Source organism: Cygnus olor, chromosome 8 (genome assembly GCF_009769625.2).
Source record: "Cygnus olor isolate bCygOlo1 chromosome 8, bCygOlo1.pri.v2, whole genome shotgun sequence".
In the NCBI taxonomy this organism is placed as follows: Eukaryota; Metazoa; Chordata; class Aves; order Anseriformes; family Anatidae; genus Cygnus; species Cygnus olor.
Window position 1 is genome coordinate 31,785,025 of NC_049176.1, and position 19,058 is coordinate 31,804,082.

At 41.8% G+C, this 19,058-nt stretch overlaps 1 protein-coding gene across 1 annotated transcript in view; it reads left to right on the forward strand.

Moving 5' to 3' along the window:
- Positions 1–19,058, forward strand: part of LRRC7 (leucine rich repeat containing 7) — a 119,352-nt gene that overhangs the window by 93,950 nt on the left and 6,344 nt on the right. Inside the window, 7 exon segments of the mRNA XM_040564939.1 lie at positions 3,262–3,373; positions 3,599–3,757; positions 3,760–3,778; positions 4,751–6,428; positions 8,164–8,313; positions 12,487–12,606; positions 17,565–17,783. Of these exon segments, the coding sequence (XP_040420873.1) occupies positions 3,262–3,373; positions 3,599–3,757; positions 3,760–3,778; positions 4,751–6,428; positions 8,164–8,313; positions 12,487–12,606; positions 17,565–17,783 (2,457 nt within the window).

Below are 19,058 nucleotides of genomic sequence, written 5' to 3' on the forward strand. Positions count from 1 at the left end.
TTAGTGGGACTTCGAAGCTATCCACATACAGGGCTGAGAGATCGAAGAACTGCCATTTTATGTGCAGAGACTGTGACATGGGTAAGTGGCTCAGTGAGGCTTTTTTCTAAGCCTGCACTTCTAGACCTAACCGTGATTCTGAGGAAAAATATCTATGCCTCAGTTAGTCTCACTTGTATCTGAAGATATTCTGAAATCTATCTGGTTACATCTGTTGCTACATTTTCTGTGATCTTCTTTAGTCTCTCATTAAAATTTTACTAAATTATGGACCAAATAATATTAGCCTGAATCTGTTTATTTGTCTTTGCTTCTTGATTTCTTTACAGCCAGCTTGTCATTTTTCAGATTGCCCTAGCCTACTCCAGTTCAGAAGTGCTGCTAACCCTCTACGTATATTTAATTGTTCGTTTGGAATAGATCCATCCTTAATGGTCCTCCATGCCTTTACCTTATGCATGATGCATCTGCACAGAGCCCAGGTCTGCTCTATTCAGAAGCTTTCTGTTCTTTGCAAACAGACTCTCAGAATTAGGTTATTTTGAAAATCACAGCTCTCTAGATTTTAATTTGATGTTTTTGTGTTGTCAACATGAATAATTGGCAATATTTCTCTTTCCCAGTTATTTTGCTGGGTTTTACCATGTATTTTCTCTTGGGAAACAGCTCAACATATTTTTCTTTCCTCTGCCTGTATCTTTCTGTGGTTACTCTTCAGGAATAGCTTCTCAGAAAACACAATTGTGTCTATTTCTTTCCTTTGTTCTTGCAAGTGGTCCTATTAAAAAAATATATATTTTTTTTCTATTAGTGCCCTTTTGTTCTTGGGCTTGTAAGAAAAAGGGTGCTGTTAAGCAGAGTAAAAGTAAATGGCATATGATTTTGTTTTTTTACATCTTTCACTTTCATGGTATGTTCAGAAGTGCCAGACTAATTCTTTCAAAAGTGTATAGATTTTTGTTGGAATAGCTAGACTAGAGGCTAAAGTAAATTAAAGAAAGAAGGAAAGAAGAAAGAAGGAATAGCAGAAAACTTCATGAAATCATGCAACTAAAATAAAAACCTGTGTTCACCATTATGTCAAATATGGAACTGCTGGTTCTTCCTATCTTACAGCAAGTAGTTTTATTTTAAGCTTATAACTTTTAGAAGTTTCATGGCACAATATTGGGATTCTAGGTGCAAGATAGAGAAAGTAAAGAGTTCCATAAGAGTCACCTGTCTGATACAGACAACACTCATAAATCGACTGTGGAAATCCCAGACAGGAAGGAGAAAGAAGAGCATACAAAAAGCTCAGAGGTACAAAAAGAAAAAATAAAATAAAAATCGAAGCGTACACTATGCTTCAAAAGTGGGGAATTTCACATTCTGTGAATGCTATGCACTTTGTTATTTTTCAAAAATGGTTTTGCATGATAAGTTTGCTACACTGCAGTAGAAATGATTGTGTTGCACTGAAAAAACGCTATTGCACTATCGCTCACTTTAAGTTGTATGTACATCAATACTGTTATGTGAGAAATACCATACACCACAAGGGAGCTCTGGGTATCAAAGTGTTTTAAAGTCTTGACTATATTACATCATGTAAGAATCAGTATGTAGCTGTATTTACTTAAATGTTATCATTGACAGAGTTAATTAAATGGGCTGTGAAGATGCCTGTTCTTTGCTATTTTGGTATGGTGCTACCTCCAGTAGTACACCAAAGGTAGAAGGATTAAAATATCTGTTTCTTAAATCCAATTATGTTCTTCAAGGATAAATCACATGGCAAATGCTTTAACAAATACTTGTTTCCACTGTTATTTCAAAAGCAGTTAATGGAGCTACACCTCACAAAGTTTTCACCCTATGAGTAAAATCAAATAAAGTTTTAAAATGTTGTAGAATTTTACATTTTGGTAATGCATTTTTGGTTTTGGTACTCCATTTTTAATTGTTTCTCTAAATGTTGCATCTCTTTCTTTATTGACTTCTCTCTGCAAAACCATATGACCCATAATCACTGGAGTACCATTAACAACATAATGTCAGAAATCCTCATTTGTCTCCATTAGTGAAAGTTCTTCTTCCTAAATATACTTCTCCTAACTATTCCCTTCCTAATTTTTGCTACTAATTATGGATTTTCTCCTAGTACCTCTCTGACACATCCTCGTTTTTACTAGATACCCTCCTTCCCCAGCTTGCATCCTCTTTACAAAACCACAGCTCGTCCTCCTGCTTCCAAGACAACGTGTGTTTCTCTTGCCCCTTCCCACAAGGATCTTCATTGGTGTTAGTTAGCATGACCGTCCGGTCTTGCTGTGCCCATCTCCATCAGTTCTCTCTCCGTGATGTTCCCCTGAGCCCATGCACTAATTCCCCCAGCGTGGGTTTCCTGTGTTGCTCATCCTTCCTGAGAGCAGGGTTACCTCTGTCCTTCCTCCAGTTAGGGTCTTCCCCTACCCTGTCTCCCCATGTCACCTATCTTTGGGTGTAGCATCTTTCTTATTTCTGAACTTTTTTCCATCACTTTTTTCCAGTGATGGCATAAGAAATGCCACAGATTGGCTATTTGTGTCTTTGTTCCCTTCTTCTAGCTATCCTATGAGCCCAATTTAAAAGCTTTAAATTAAAACGTCTCTTTCTAAGACCGCATCTAGCTTTCTTTCCACTTTTCAACTCATGTTATTTTCAGTTTGTATCCTATTGCTGGCTAGAACAGCAAAACAATTGTGCAGGAAGTCTTAGAGAGTCAAGATTTGCTAAACTCTCAATGAGAAGTGTTTGAAATCTGAATCATTTTAATTTAGCAAAAAACTCTTTAGAGACAAAGTAATTGAATTAAATATAGCTATAAGGAGAGCTGAATCTGTGGAAAGACTTGTGCCACAAATGAGTGAGGAACAGTTATTCCTGAAATAATAAGTAAATATTTATTCAAAATTTTTATTTATTTCTGCTGGCAGCTTGCATTTTTTGTGACCTTTGCCTGATCAAAAATATTTACACGGCCTTGATGTATCTTACGAGTTCCATCTGTTTTGTACACATTTTCAGAATGAACACATCACCATAATTTTACAAGTATTTCTGTAGGACTAATTAGAATTTTCAGCTGACAAATCATCATAATTAGACAATCTCTGCCCGTATGGTGGGGTTTCGGTGTGTTGTCACATTCATGAAAAAAAAAGCTTTGAAATGTTTGTTCGTTGCACTTTGAAGTGGTTTCTGTTTCCTGTGTTTACTCTACATTATTGTATTCCTCAGGATGCCTTTGGACATCCTGCCAGTGAGATGAGGATAGGTGAACTTCGTCCTTCCATACCAGAGACTCCGTTGTACCCACCCAAGCTTGTTCTTCTGGGTAAAGAGAAGAAAGGTACTAACTTGACTTACAGCCTGCTAGATGGAAGCATATGTAATGCACATAGATAGACGTGTTACTTAATGTATTCTGCACTTCACTGATTTTAAAACATATTGTGTATGTATTTGTGCACACTCACACACATATATGTGTATAGTATCTATTTGAAAATGCATTTTTCTGGAGTTTAGTTTCCAAACACCACCTCCTGAAAACATGTGCTGTGTTTTGTTTCAGAGTCGACAGATGAGTCTGAAGCAGATAAGATCCATTGTCTGAATAACAGCGTTTCCTCAGGCACTTACTCAGACTATTCCCCTTCCCAGGCTTCCTCAGGGTCCTCCAATGCGCATGTTAAAATGGGGTCCTTGCAGACAACAGCTAAAGACGCAGTGAATACTCTTTGTGGGGAAACAGGTGTGATCCTCTTTCTTTAACACAGCTTCCAACTGCTTTTTGTCTTATGTTATCATACACATTCAAAGTAATCGTGTACTGTCTGTTAAGATATTGAGATCAAAATCATAACATTTTACCTCAATTATCCTGAGGTGTACATAGTCATACACAGCCCAGGCTGTGGAGAGTTGGCCACCCATTCATACTCTATAAATGTCAGTAATTCTACAGCTGTCTTTTCAACCGTGTGCTATAGCCATGCATTAAAAGCGCCTAGTAATTGAGCTGCAATTATTCTGTTCTGTGTGGTCCTGAGCTGCAGCTGGCTATAGTTTAGTGTAGCTAACAGAGTGCATGTGTCTCGTATTCATGCTGTCCTGAGCATCGCTCTGCCCTGGACCTCCAGTTGCAATACAGTTCATTGAAAGCTGTAATCTGCACTGGCCATCAGCAACCTGAAAGCACTCTTGTACCATACATGGAACTCTCTGCCCTGTCTGTTCCTGCTGTAAGTCACGTAAATGTAGCTCCGTCTTAAGAAATGCACAGGCTCTTCCCCATTAACAAAGGCTGGAGCCTGCTTACTGGAGATGCATAGCATCTTGGTGGTGAGAAGATGCACAAGCTGCATCTGGTAGTTTTGTTTTTTTAAAAAAAATAAATTGCAACTCATAGAAGGTTATTTTTACAGTAAGAAAATATATTCAGCTGGATTTATATATGAACTTGGTGTTGATCCATCCAGGACTTTTGACTCACTTCTTATTTTCTCTGTGTACATACTTAAAGCATCTGTGCTCCAGTGCAATGAACTGCTGCAGACACTCATGCCAGCTCAGTGAGATAAGTGCACATCTCATAGTACGATCCCAGGGCCTGAATATGGACGGGAGAATATTAAATTGCTTTATAAGTTTGTCTTTCTGCTGACTGTTTCTGTGCTCTAATAGAGGGCATTTTACCTTATTTAATTTTGTTTTATTTCAGCAGGCTGGCGCAGTCATTTCCACAGCCCCTTGAAACAAAGCCATTACTGAGCCAGCGGGAATCTGCTCCGGCAGGAAACCTGCCACAGCGCAACGACAGGCGTCCCCTGAGCGACACCTTCACCGACAGCTGGAATGATAGCTCGCACTACGATAACACCGGCTTCGTTGCAGAGGAGAGCACGGTGGAGAACCCTAGCGCTAACCCTCTCCTAAGCACGAAATCTAGAAGCACATCTGCGCATGGGCGCAGGCCGTTAATTAGACAAGACAGGATAGTTGGCATTCCTCTGGAGCTGGAGCAGCCGACGCTCAGAAACACACACGAATCTGAAGTGCCTCCTCCCAATCCTTGGCAAAATTGGACCAGAACCCCTAGTCCTTTTGAAGACAGGACAGCTTTTCCTTCCAAACTGGAAAACACCCCCACCACCAGCCCTTTGCCTGAGCGGAAAGATCATATCAAAGAGTCTCCTGAATTATCTAGCACTTTCACTCCAGGAATAGCATGGGAATATCACGATTCAAATGCTAACAGAAGTCTCACAAATGTCTTTTCACATATACACTGTCGCCCAGACCCTTCTAAAAGTGTTATTTCGATCAGCAAGAGCACAGAAAGGCTGTCTCCAATGATGAGGGATTTAAAAACTAACAAATTTAAGAAGTCACAGAGTATCGATGAGATAGACATTGGAACATACAAAGTTTATAATATACCTTTAGAAAACTATGCATCTGGTAATGATACTGTAGGAGCCCACGAGAGGGTGGACAAGCTCCTGGGCCCGGAGCATGGCATGCTGAGCATGTCCCGCAGCCAGTCGGTCCCCATGCTGGATGACGAGCTGCTGACCTACGGCAGCGTCAAGGTGCAGCCACAGCAGAAGTCGTCTGTGACAAAGAAGGTCTACCAGTTTGACCAAAGCTTCAACCCGCAGGGAGCAGTGGAGGTCACAGCCGAGAAGAGGTTACCACCACCTTTCCAGCTCAACCCTGAGTACATTCCCCAGCAGAGTAAAAACCTGCCCCAGGAGCTGGTCAGCCCGAGGGCCTACCGCGGCTACCCCCCTGTCGAGCACATGTTCTCCTTCTCCCAGCCATCGGTCAACGAGGAGGCCGTCAGTGCCCCCTTCGTGAGCCAGGGCTCTCGGCCAGGCTTCTTGAGGAGAGCGGATTCGTTGGCCAGTTCCACCGAGATGTCTATGTTCAGGAGGGTCAGTGAGCCCCATGAGCTGCCCCCAGGCGATAGGTATGGCAGGCCTCCGTACCGAGGAGCTGTGGAGCGCCAAAGCAGCATCTCGGTCTCCGAGTCTCAGTTCCTCAAGAGGAATGGCAGGTACGAAGACGAGCATCCTTCCTACCAAGAAGTGAAAGCCCAGACTGGCAGCTTTCCAGTTAAAAACCTTACACAAAGGAGGCCGTTGTCTGCAAGAAGCTACAGTACAGAGAGTTATGGTACCTCTCAAACCAGGCCAGTTTCAGCGAGGCCTACAATGGCAGCTCTGCTGGAAAAGATACCATCAGACTATAACTTGGGTAACTATGGCGACAAGCCTTCCGATAACAGTGATATAAAGACAAGGCCTACCCCTGTGAAGGGAAATGAGAGCTGTGCTAAAATGCCTGCTGACTGGAGACAACAGCTACTTAGACATATAGAAGCTAGAAGGTTAGACAGGGTATGTTTGGCATTTCTCTGCAATTAATGCCTTTAGTTGTGTGTTTTGGTATTTCAAACTATTTGCACGTACAGTGGTAACCACCAGAATTCCCAGTAATGAAATTCCTGCATTGGTGTCAGAGGAACTGGCCTGCAAAGGTGTCTGTGGGTGCACAAAGCAGCCGGAGTGAGGCATTCCCAGGCAGAGGCTGGCACACGGCCTCCGCGCGGGTATTGCACCACGGCGCATGGTGCTAATTCAGTGCCTGTCGCAGCACTGTCCGAAGTAAAAAAAAAAAAAAACATTTAAAAATCTCTCCTTATCAGCAGATGTGAACATGCTGCTGAAGTCCACCACTTCAGTAATGATTTGAGAGCATTAGAAGATGCTGGATACATCTTTGCAGAAAAACAAAATAAATGAAAACATCGCAGATAAAAAGTTTATTTTAAAAAAAGTGTTTTAGCTTCCGTATTGCTGTTAGTGGAGGGGATCTAAAGCTCTCTCTTAACACTGAAAAATATTACTGGATATATATTGCCACTGTTTTTAACAAGGAATATGCTTATTACTCCTTTTAGCAGTAGAAAGTTATGCTTATTTACCCTCAAAACATAAATACAAAACATAATACAAGTACTACAGTGCATGATTTCTATAATGATTTTGATTATTTAATGGCCTACTTCATGAATCTGGATTTACTTCATAATCTGAAGTGATTGTGAAAAGTTACCGTGGTCTAATGCATAAGTTAGTTGCAAAATGTGTCCATATCCGTATTTTATGCTAGATATCCATGAGTTTGGTGTTAATATATTTATAATACCTCCCAATTGCTCGACGTGATGCATACTAAAATACCATTAAGGATCAAATGGGTAAACTTTACACATTAGCTTGAAGGCTGAAGCTTTTTCCTTACTTCAGCTAGTTTCCTTGAGTTATGTGAAACTGATGGGAATATGTGTAATATCTAGCCGAAATGGAGCAGACCAAGTAGAGAAGTTTCTGGTGGAAACAAACACTTCCAGATGTTTTAGAAACATCTTTACACGTAGTTTACAATGTGTATATGCCTAAGAAGTATTTTAATTCGTGGAAAGCTGACACCGGTGGTTATGTCGAGTTCCCAGTGATCCCTGCAGAGGCAGAGAGCTGGCCTCTAGCTGTTTGCGGCACAGACCAGCAAAGCTCCACAAAGTTGGGCTGCCTGGTGCAGGGGCTGCCCAGGGAACGAATGCCCAGGCACTGCCTTGCAGAAGCCTCACGCTGCCGTGCCAGGCCGTGCTGTGCTGCGCCCAGGGGCTTGCCCTGGGGGACCTGGGAGCCCCCACAGAGCGCGCACAGCGGTGTAGGGTCTTGGTGCAGAGGGTTTGTTCTCTGACATTGATACTCCTTTATGCTAGATATGTTTTCTGGCCCTTCCGTGGTTGTGCAGACATACCAAAATTTGGCCATATTTGCAAAATAAAGACTTGTACCATGTTATATGCTGCAGTTTTCAGAATACAGATAACAACATATTTCATCTGCTGTCAGCGTTGAAGTCTTTTATGGTATCCATTTTATGTATAACTAGCAATGTATTTGCTTCCGTGTGACTCAGTGCATGCATCAAAAAGCTATTTATTTCTTGGTACTGTTTGTTTGCTTAAACTAAAACTTTGTGAAATTAACCATATATGTGTGATACTTGATTCAAGGAGCATGTGTGTTCATATCCTGTCACGTGGTTGTTTCCTCTACTCAGACCGCTGCTTACAAACACAACACAGTTAGCCTTGGCATGCTGCACTCTGGAGGGTTTTCAGCAATGCATGCCGGCAGAAGCATGACTTTAAACTTGCAGACTAAATCTAAATTTGAAAACCAAATGCTTCAAGAGCTACCTCTACCGAAAGTAAGTATGGGATAGCCAGCATATACCAGCATTACAAAATAAATTCATAATACTCCTTGCTTTTTCCTGGTTTAGCTTTTGCCTATAGTTCATGCTTATACTATACACAATCCAAAAAGCAAAGATGATAGTAACACAGTTTTCCTGGAATCTTTTAAGAATCTTGCTTTTTGGATTAAGTAGCTCACATGGCTGTCATTACTGCTTTCTGCTCTTGTGTTAGATTGATGCAATCATTATATTTTGTAAATGACTTAATCTGTGCATAGAAATGAAGAACATGTTTTGTTTTGTTACTATTTAATCTAAAAAAAAAATAAGAAAAAATGATGTAGAAATGTTTGACCTGCAGTTAAATAGTCTCCAGGAGATGGACATTTGAACATTAATTGATTATGCTGTAATAGCTGATATGTTACGAGTAGGTGCCTAACACACTTAAACTAATGTTAAACTTTTGTTTGGAGGAATGCCCACAGAAATATTTTTCTTCATCTTTTCTTTTTTTTTCTATTTTTAAGCTATGGATGATGTATTGTTGATAAGTACATACATACACGATTATACACAAGCAAATATTTGGTAGGAAAAGCACATACAGCAGGCCAGAGAGGGACATTGCTGAAATATCTGCATATCAGGGAGGAGATGCTGAGCCCATGCTCCCTGTTGTGTGTGGCCATGCCGGAGTCGCAGCATCAGCCAGGTGCCGTGCATGTGCTGTGGGGACAGTGCGTAAGGCCAGTGGCACCACAGCAGTGCTAGAAGCAGCACAGCGAGCATCGCTCTGCTCTGTGCCTTACTGCATTAGCCGCGGTAGCTGTTGGTACAAATTAGCTGCATCTCTGTAAGTAATTAAATGGTCACAGAGCACGGATCCAGGCACTGAAATGCCATCATCTGTGCTGCTAATTGCTGGGCTGGCCGCAGGCACGTTTGGCCTGAGCCAGCTGGTGCTGTGCCAGGCACTGCCTGGCCAGGGTGAATTCCCAAAGGAGGTTTCAGTGCCCAATGTAAGAGTTTAGATCTAACCCTGCATACAAGAGTAAGAGAATTTAGGGGCAGCAGCAAGACCAGATTGCGCTTGCTGGCCGGAGGGCAGGCAGTAGTGTTTCTTAGCTAATGCAGGTATACACAGCGCACTGGATTTTCAACGAACTTGTGATAGTTTAACAATGTGCACACACACACACTACACATAGATCACTGTCGGGTTTCTCCTGCTGTAACTTTCCATACTCTGTTATCTTCATTTGCGGCAACCATTCAGCTGTCCCTGGACTGAAGTCCAAGTGTTAGTGTGTGCTTCTCCGTTGTTGTTCAGTTAATGACATCTAGGTCAAATCTTAGCCGTAGCTGTGTGTTTGTTTGGACGTAGACAGCTTTCCAGTGTTGGTCATGTTTTTTTTCTTTCAAAGAATTTGTTTGTCTGTTTGGGTATACAGGAATTCTTGTCACAAGTCCTTGAAAGGAGTTCATTCAACAGTAGCTCCAAACATTGGGAGTATTTTTGTACACACATTTAAGAATAAGGTCCTACATACTTCACAGTTTTAAAGTATAAATGAATATGGATATTAAAATATGGATATATGAGGAACTTCATGAAAATGGTTAGGGCATGAAACTGGACATGTTTTGGTGTGGCCTTATGTGAATTTATTCTGCTTTATATTTCAGCAGCATTTCATTGCTACATATCCATATAAAATATGATGCCGAAATGCATGAAGGGGGTGTATTCTCTTACTGTACTGTTTGGGAAGTGGGGTAAAACTATTGCTGAACAAATTATTTGAATGTTCATTGTTGATCAGTTTTATTCCTTCGCATGTTCTAAAGCATTTTGCATTTCTCAATGAATCCAGGCCACAGCAGCTTCAAATTTACCTCTTCTTCCTCTTTCTTGTGGCCTCGATTCAGGAGAGTAATGAGTGAGGTCTAGTTTTCCAGTGGAAGATCAGGAAATCAAGTATATGAATTACTTAAACTGGGAAAGTTTATTACATTGAGTCTATTGCATGTATAAAATGTTAAACTGCTGCTTTTCATTATTTACCTAGACATAAAAAGCACGTAGTTTTTACTGGTTTGCAGTCCATCCAAGCTCTGTAAATGAATGATATTGCAAGTAAATGAATTCGTTTTACTGCAGAAAATGAAAATGAAAACTTATCACAGAATTTTCTTTTTTATTCAGAAAGCATCCTCTATATATTTTTTTCCTTTTTGAGTGTTAACTCACCTCTGCAGATTAGTCAGTTGCTTATCAAAAAGGCCCAGCATTGTCTGCAGTAACAAAAGAACCACTTTTCAGAAGATTGCTTTGAATTGTTGGCATCTGTGTCACAATTCTTTTAAAAGTTTGTGGTTTGGTGCATTTCAGTCTCAGAAGTGTACAGCACCACCCCTTCAGGAATAATCAGCGTATTCCCATACATCACTTAGGAGAAAAAACACAAGTGCCCGTAGGAAGCTGCCTCCGCACAATCCCTCGGTGTCTGCGTGGCTGCGGGCACGTAACGTGCTTCATCAATTCTTCTCGCAGGGAGGCGACCACATTTCCAGCCCAGCCTTGGGCATCTCGCTCTGTGGTGGGTCTGGAAGGCTGACTCATGGCACACAGATGATGTCCTTTCTTCTTCCTTTCTTTTCCTTTGTTTTTCGTTACTCCTCAGAGCACGGATTTTTGCAATAGTACTTCTTCATTTTAGAACTTTGCTGCCCGGCTCTCAGCTGATGTGCCCCCTTTGGATGAGGACGTAGGGGCGTGCAGCAAACAGGGCAGAGGGGCTGATCCGGGGCTTTGTGTAGGCACCAAGTCTACACAAGTCTGTAGCACCTGGGCCCAAACTGGCCCCCACTCAGGCAGCCCTTCTTTCAAACGCGTTTGTCCCTATGCGGCCGAGCTCTGGGCCCACATTAGCCAGCATTAAGGGAGATTTGTGCTGCCAGAGAGCGGCAGCACTGCGGTGTCAGGCACTAGGACAGGGTCCGCTGAGCTGGGAGGGGTCACCAGTGGAAAAAGTGCTGGGGTTGGTCTCATTTTTCCCTTCTTAGTATGTGCAAAGAGAGCTCTAAGGGGAGGTCTGTGTTTTCAACAGGGGAAATGTTTGCAGCATTTTAATACAAGGAAAATCGCATCTTTCCTGATTTTTTTCTGGAGGACTTCTTGAATGATGAGAGAATTATAATATCAGATTTCTTGTTTTTTTTAAATAATGATTGGAATTAAGGATGTTTTTTTTGTAATATAAATGATAATGTAAATAATAATAATAATGTAATAATGCATAATGTAAAATGCTGTCAGTGGTAGTATAATGTTGGTATTTTGGAAGGTCTGACACAAAAAGACATACCCACGTTAGGAAAATTTCCAGCTATACAGAGACAGATAACAGAAAAGCTGGATGGGACAGCAAAGGTACACATGCCCTGGAAGGTACTGAAAACAGGAGTGCAGTAACGAGTGAAAAAGTGATGAGAACCATGACTGAAGGAGAGAAAAGTGGAAAAGAGAAAGTACTGAGATCATTTAGGAAACCTTGCATGTGTGTTATGTCCATTCATATTCAGGAAGGAGTTTAATTGCTGGTTGTTGTTGTGCATCTGATGTCCTGCTAACCTAAAACAAAGCCAGCACATCCTAGACAGAGGTCTGTGAGCAGTGTACAACCTGCAGTGTTACTCAGAGCTCCTTCTGCTTGAGGCACGGTACTCATAGGTCCAATATTGCTGCTATGGGGAATATTTTTTTAAGAAAATACAAGCATATAATTTAATCTTCATGGCAAGTACTCAGTAAAATGTTTTTGGTGTTTGAATGACCAGTTAGAAACTTTTCATTCAAGTAACTAATGGCAGACTGCAAGTTTAAGTATGTGACTTCACCAAAATTTACTTTTCTGAAATAAGGAGCTACGTTAAATGATTTTTCTCTTTTCTCTCATCATTCATTATGCTCATTATTTTCACTGTATATCTCTCAAGATCTCTAACTTGCAGAGAGTCCCACTGCAATGTGATTACGTGTTAATGAAATACCATAGGAACTGGAGGCTTTCCATTTAGCAATAGTGTGCTGCAGTTTAACTGGGTTGATGACTGAAATAAGCGTGAAGAGAGAATTTTTGCCAGTGACTAAAGGCTGCCCTACCGTTTCTGCAACAGACCCCGTCGCAGCAGAGCAGCATCCTGGACAACGGGCAGGACGAGGTGCCTGTGAGTGGCCAGTGGAACCCCTACCCGCTGGGGCGGCGGGATGTGCCCCCCGACACCGTCACCAAGAAGGTAAGTGGCACGAGCAGAGCGGCTGCACGGCTACGGTTCCCTTCGCTTCCTGGGGAATCCATGGAAGGAGGAGCACAGGGTAATGGGGACAGGTTTGGGGGTTTGCTTTTGCCTCAAGGTTTAAAGGAACAATTGCTATGAATTAAGGATGTTTTCATTCCTGCTACCCATTTTTGTATTTATTTATGCAGATGCTAGTAGTACATCTCTAGTGTGTGAAGTGGGCACACTGGTTCAGCAGGTGTATTCTTGCATGTATCAGACAGCCATCAGCCCCCTCTTGTCCTCTAAATACGTCATTTAAATTCTTCATTTGAATTAAATTCTTGAGTTCATGAAAAAAAAACAACAACACACAACAAATGTGTTGAGATGGGGAGCAGCTCACTGTCCAGATTGTCACAGACATTTTAGCAGAGACATCCTAAGCACACACCATTTGCTGATAAACTAGAAGGGTGTCTAATTTCCAGTACCTCATGGCAGTAGATGGTACAGTGTTGGGATCCGGCCAGTTTCTGTGAAAACACTGGCTGCTGTCTCCCAGCCCGACCTGGCTCTGTTCATTGGCTGAGAAACTGCCTGTTTTAGATATTATCATCATAAAGCTGCAGAATAAAGGATCTTGACAAAGTGAACTGTTTGCAATCAGTTTTAGAAGGTGGAGCTGCACGTGTAAGCAATGATAATTACACTGATTGTTAACTGTATGGAGATGGGTCCTGCTCATTGATGAAGTAAAGTCTTATGAATCATAATGTGCACATTGATCATCTCTGCAGTCTAATTAACTGTCAGCACTGATGAAGCAAATATTTCCCTACTGGCTTCACATCTGTTTATCCAAGACAGTTTCAGCAGCACTAGCCCTTGCCTTTCCAAAAATGTAATGACGAGATAGTTTGCACGCATGCAGGAGGAGTGCTTAAAGATGGGAGCTGCGAGCTGTTGTACCTAGAGCAGCCCAGAGGCTCCGCCCGAGGTACAGGAGGGTAAAGAGGACAGTGCCTTGGCATTGTTTGCTGCAGTTGTCTCTGGCAGCCAAGATGTTCAAAGGGTTTCGTTATCTTGTGGTATGCAAGAAACCCGGATGAGATATTTAAGAGGAGTTACTCCTTATCTTCATGAACATATACTGGGATAAAGCCTGCACATGTCCATTCACACAGTCTAATACAAGTCCATGTCTTTCATTTGTGCATCATCAGTGGTACTATAATAAGAAACTGCAGATTCTGTTTCATTCTGAATATTTCAGAGTCTCGCTGCTCAGATGTGGTAAGTACAAACATTGCATAGCTGTACTGAAATCTGCTTAACTCAGTGGAGCAATCCATCGTTACATCCGCTGTCAGCTACTTTAATTATACTGTAAATATTGGACACTGAGCTGAAAATAATTAACTTTTGTGGTGGATGTTAAATAAAGTACAGAATACAAATGAAATCAGGGGAAACAGTCTGCATAATAAAGTTTTTTTCTGCAGAATAAATAATTTCCGTTTCTAAGAAAAGGATTTGTTTTCAGCTTATCCACCTCCAGCAAGAGCCACAGTACGAATACACACAAAATCACGATATGATCTCTTCAAACAAAGTCTATTAATGGGAATGAGAAAATGAATTCTGAAAATTGTTTACCCACCATCCTCAGGAGGTAGTTTGCAGTGTGTTGGTACAACCACGCTAATGTCTTTTTCAGTGAAGTCACCTGGAGTGTCTTGGTTTATCAGCATCTGGGCATTAAAATACTGCAATTATTTGAAGTCAGACTTGGAAAATCTATAGAAATAAAGTTCAACATAAGGAACAATTAAATGATGTAAATATAAATTGTAGTATATGTTGTGGTTTTCCAGTAACACGATAGTACCATTGTGAATGGGCTTGTGCAGAGCAGGGTCAGCCCATGGTAGAGCTGTACTTGGGAAACCACTGGAAGAAAAATTGGGACTTGTTATTCCAAGGGAAAGAGCATGTACAGTAAATGGATAGACTGTGTACCTAGGCTAATGTAGTATGCATATACTACTCATGTATGTTAGGTAGGTTGGGAATACTATGCAGTAGTCACTACATTATATATTACGTGAGTGCTTATTTCTGTCCTCTTTGCTGTTCAGACTAGAGATTAAATGCCAGTTTTATTTTAATTTAACTACGATCATTTATGTAATCAGCCCATAATTTATGAGTTCGCTCTCCTACGGAGAAGTTGGATATTTTAATCTTTAAATTGAATAATCCACTGACTTACTAAAAGACTACAGTGTTTATACTTCCTGGAAGACCCACTTTTTCTGCCAAGTCAATGAGACAGAAGTCAGCTACATTCTGAGTTGTGTGCTTCTCCGAAAAAAGGGAAGGGATAGAAGTGTGGCAGGGGGGAACCACCAAAAGGGAACCTGGAAGTCACTCCTTATGAAAAAGAGTAGTCGAAGTGAGAAGATGAAGATGGAAAATGAATGGCCGTCAGTTCAGCCGACCTGGGTGCATGCTGATGGTCCTGGGAGAAGATGAGCTATCCAGGTCTGGGATGTGTGTTTGGACCGTAGTAGCTGGGCTCTTCTGCAGGTACTGCGGGATGGCAGCAGATCACATGAAGGCTGAGGCCACGCAAACTCCTGGAGGTCCCTGCATGGGCTCTAACAGGCTCAGCGGCTGTGGAAGAAGCGTGTGCTATGGAACTGGAGCAAGGCAGCTGCCTCAAAATGGGGACGCACAGAAGTGGCCGGGTCACCATTTCTCACCCTTTCAGACTTGGGAGTGTATCTGTTAGCCAGAACTGAGAAGCTGGAGCATCTTTCTGTTTCATTTCCAGCAATTGTTGTTCAACCCGTAGGTCTTTTAAGTTGGTAAAGAAGATTTGAGGATTTTCAGTGAAAAAGCACAATTTTATTTGTATTTGAAATAGATGTCTTCCTCTGAGGCAGAGAGTGTACCTGCTGTGTATGCTGTGGTGGATACACTGGGATTATATCTGAGTCGAACAGTGAAATTTATGAGATTCTGCTTTTTTTGGATCCTGTTGCGATGGCAGCCTGGCACAAGATAAAGCACAGAGCCCTGCTGCATGCGGTCACCTGCTTGGTGTGGATCTGCACAGCTCAGGGTGACACAGACTCAGTGACCTGCTGCGGGAATAGCCTGGTGCTGCTGGGGAGTTAAAGAGCAGCAAAAAAAGTCCGTCCTGGGCATTTTTCTTCCCTTCTGATCTTGGAAGAATAGTAGATCTTTCTGAGCTGTAAAGTGGGATATTCACAGCACAGACTGACTTCACCAGGCTTTTCCAGGAGTGAGCTGATCAATGTCTGTTAGCACAGAGGAGTTTGGGCATTGAAGATTTGGGTACAAGACGTAACAGATTTCTCTGCCATTGCTCACTTTGGGACTATCCCTCTCATGTACTAAGATACAGACCTGCCAGAAATGTGGTCTAGTTGTTCTGGCTAGTTTCTTTGCCAAAATATAGTCAGCAAAAAAACACGTCAGAGCAAATCAGTTTTGCCTGCAGTCACTGCAGGAACTGCGTGTCTTTCAGTGTTCAGTGACTCAAGTAGCTCCAACTGCATCTGTATTAATGATGTATTCTGCAGACAAACCTTGAAAAGCCATTCAGATGTATTTTTGCTGTGACAACATGCAATAATTCTAATGCCCTGGCTGCCATAACTTGCAAGGCCAGGTGAATGTCCAGTGGGTAAGAATTGTTTTGATTTTTTGCTGTATTAAGTTAATTGTGTCTGAAATACAGTCTCACCACTGGTGACTCTTCCACCAGGATCATAAAGGTTCTAAGGTAATGAGGATTCGACTTTGATGAGGAGATGTGGTTGTGCCCTTGGCTGGTGTTAACTCGATGTGAAGCACTGTTTAAGTAGCTCCATTCATCCAAAGACACTTTTAGATACTGAGATGTGCAGTCATAATGCTCATTCACATTCAGGCTCTTCAAATAAAACTGCTGGATGATGAGTGCCTGTAATCTGAAAACAATGCGATGGAGTGACAATTCATGGAGGCGGTAATATTTGGTCATACAATGGAGCAGGAATTTTGCTCATTCCCTTACAGCTAAGTTGTGTGCAATTATTTATAAGCAACTTCTCAATCTTGTATATAGGAAAAGTGTAAAATTGTCTTGACTTATTTTTATTTGCAGAGATTTGTCTCAAATATTTATCTAATTCATGTGCCTAAATAGAGAACATGTATTGAAGAATAAGCAAGTATGCAAGTTTACTATGTCAGGAATAGAATACAAAACGCAAACCGCACTGGTTAGATCACTGCTGAAAACGTGGAAGGCAGTGGGGCAGAGGGGATAGAGAAATGGCAGTAATTGCCCGTTTTTTTAATGAAAATATCAGAATATCAAGCCAATGTAAATTCAATGTTTCACTTACATTTGCAAAATATTAGAGTTTCAGGTTGGTAGAAATTATCATAGAAATTGGTAATTTGATTAATTAAATTTTGTAAGGAACACATTTTTTCCTAGGACAAGTTTAATTTAATTAATCATGCTTTCTGTACACAGCACACTACAATGGACAATATCTGTATTTGTGGCATAAACCTTATTCCAAACTAGCTTCAGAAACAAACAAACAAACAAAACATTACAATGTCTTCAGCGTGCACTCTGTTTCAATTTATTGCATTTTTTCAGTTCAAGAAATATTTGGAGCAGAATCATGTATTATGACATGAGGAAACAGCTATTTTCTGTTCGTAAAACATACTCTGTCTGGCTAATCTCCCTTTATTCTCCTAGAGCTGCCAAATGCACTGTACATATCCTCACTGCTTTTAGTCACAGTTGTTTCCAGTCGTGGTCAAAAGACAAACCTCTGATGTGATTTAAGAGGTTTGCTTTGACTTGACTCTGTAAGTTGTAATAATTGCTTCTTTGCAGCTTCCTGACTTTCTGGCCTAACGGGTTGCGTTCCCCACAGGCAGGTAGCCATATCCAGACCTTAATGGGATCACAAAGCCTGCAGCACCGGAGCCGCGAGCAGCAGTACGAAGGAAACATGAACAAGGTGACCATCCAGCAGTTTCAGCCACCACTGCCTATCCAGATCCCCTCCTCGCAGAGCTCTCGAGCACCTCAGACGGGGCGGTGTCTCATCCAGACCAAGGGGCAGAGAAGTACGGACGCCTATCAGGAGCAGGTAGGAAAGTGTGAGCATAATGTAACACGGACAAAAGCTTCATTTTCCCTTCTTTTGTGCATAGCAGTAAGAGGGAGCCTGGGGCATTAAGGGCAGGTGTGCCACACAGCGTGAGGCACACAGAGGCAGGCAAGCAGCTCTGTCCTTCCCAGCACCAGGCTCTGACACCATTCTTTCTTGGCTTGACCAAGCAACACGGTCTGGCACCGAGGTTTCTGTCCAGAGCTGACATCACTGGGGCACACTGAATTTCTACCAATTCCTCCGTAACCTAGCTCAGAGCTAACAGTTCAGCGTATTTGGCAAGGTGCGGATCTGCTCGGCTTTGTACAGGCTGCTGCAGCTGAGCGCCCAAAAAGGCCAGCGGCAGCTCCGCTCCCCGAGCCGCACGTAGCGGGTGCTGATCAGCTTCTTCACTAAGTGGTCCTATCCCTGTTATATTTGGCCTTAATGGTTTCAACAACAACAACTGTATGAGGCACCTGACATGAGGAGTAAGGCTCAAAATCATTAGTAAACCTTTCTCCTGAGTAAAATGTTGGGCAATCCATGTCAGGAGCAGCCTGTATTAAGTCTCTGAGTACACCATTGAGATTTGGAAACAATTGCTTGCGTGGCTTGTGGTACGTGTTCAGACTGGCTCAATGAGTAGTCATTAAGCTGCACTGAAGTAATTTTTATTTTATATTAAGTTAGCCAATGCCATTTAAATTCACCCTGACTAAAAGATAAGATTCAGCACTATTTTCTGTAGTAAGGCACTTGGAAAAGCCATTGGTGCTCAGAGCTACTGGGGCCCTGGCCCTAAAACTGGCAGTGGTTTGAAGACCTTCAGGTTACTTACTGCTTGTGTTTGTCACCTGCATAGCACCCAGGGGTGCTGCCTGTGCGACACCTTCTGGAACAACACAAGTGCACAAGATGAAGTCTATGTATGGGCAGATTCCCTTCTCGCTGGCATATATTTACCCAAAGTTCAAGTGAGAGTGAAAAATTTGGCCAACATGAACTGTCTTTTCAAGAGTCCTTTTTTTCTTTCCTTGAAAATAAAATTTTTAATATATGCAAAAATAGACACAGTGTTGTGAATATCATAGTACCACTGCAGCATGTTAAAACAATTAAAATACTTTCATTTTGTAACAGTATTCTACTGGCTTTTACGTTTTTTTTTTTACGTTTTACTGTGTTGCGCTAAACAGCTTTTGAGAGGGTCAGCTCAGCTCAGTAATGGTAAAAGGGACTGTATGAGAAGAAGATGCCATTGTTTAGGTA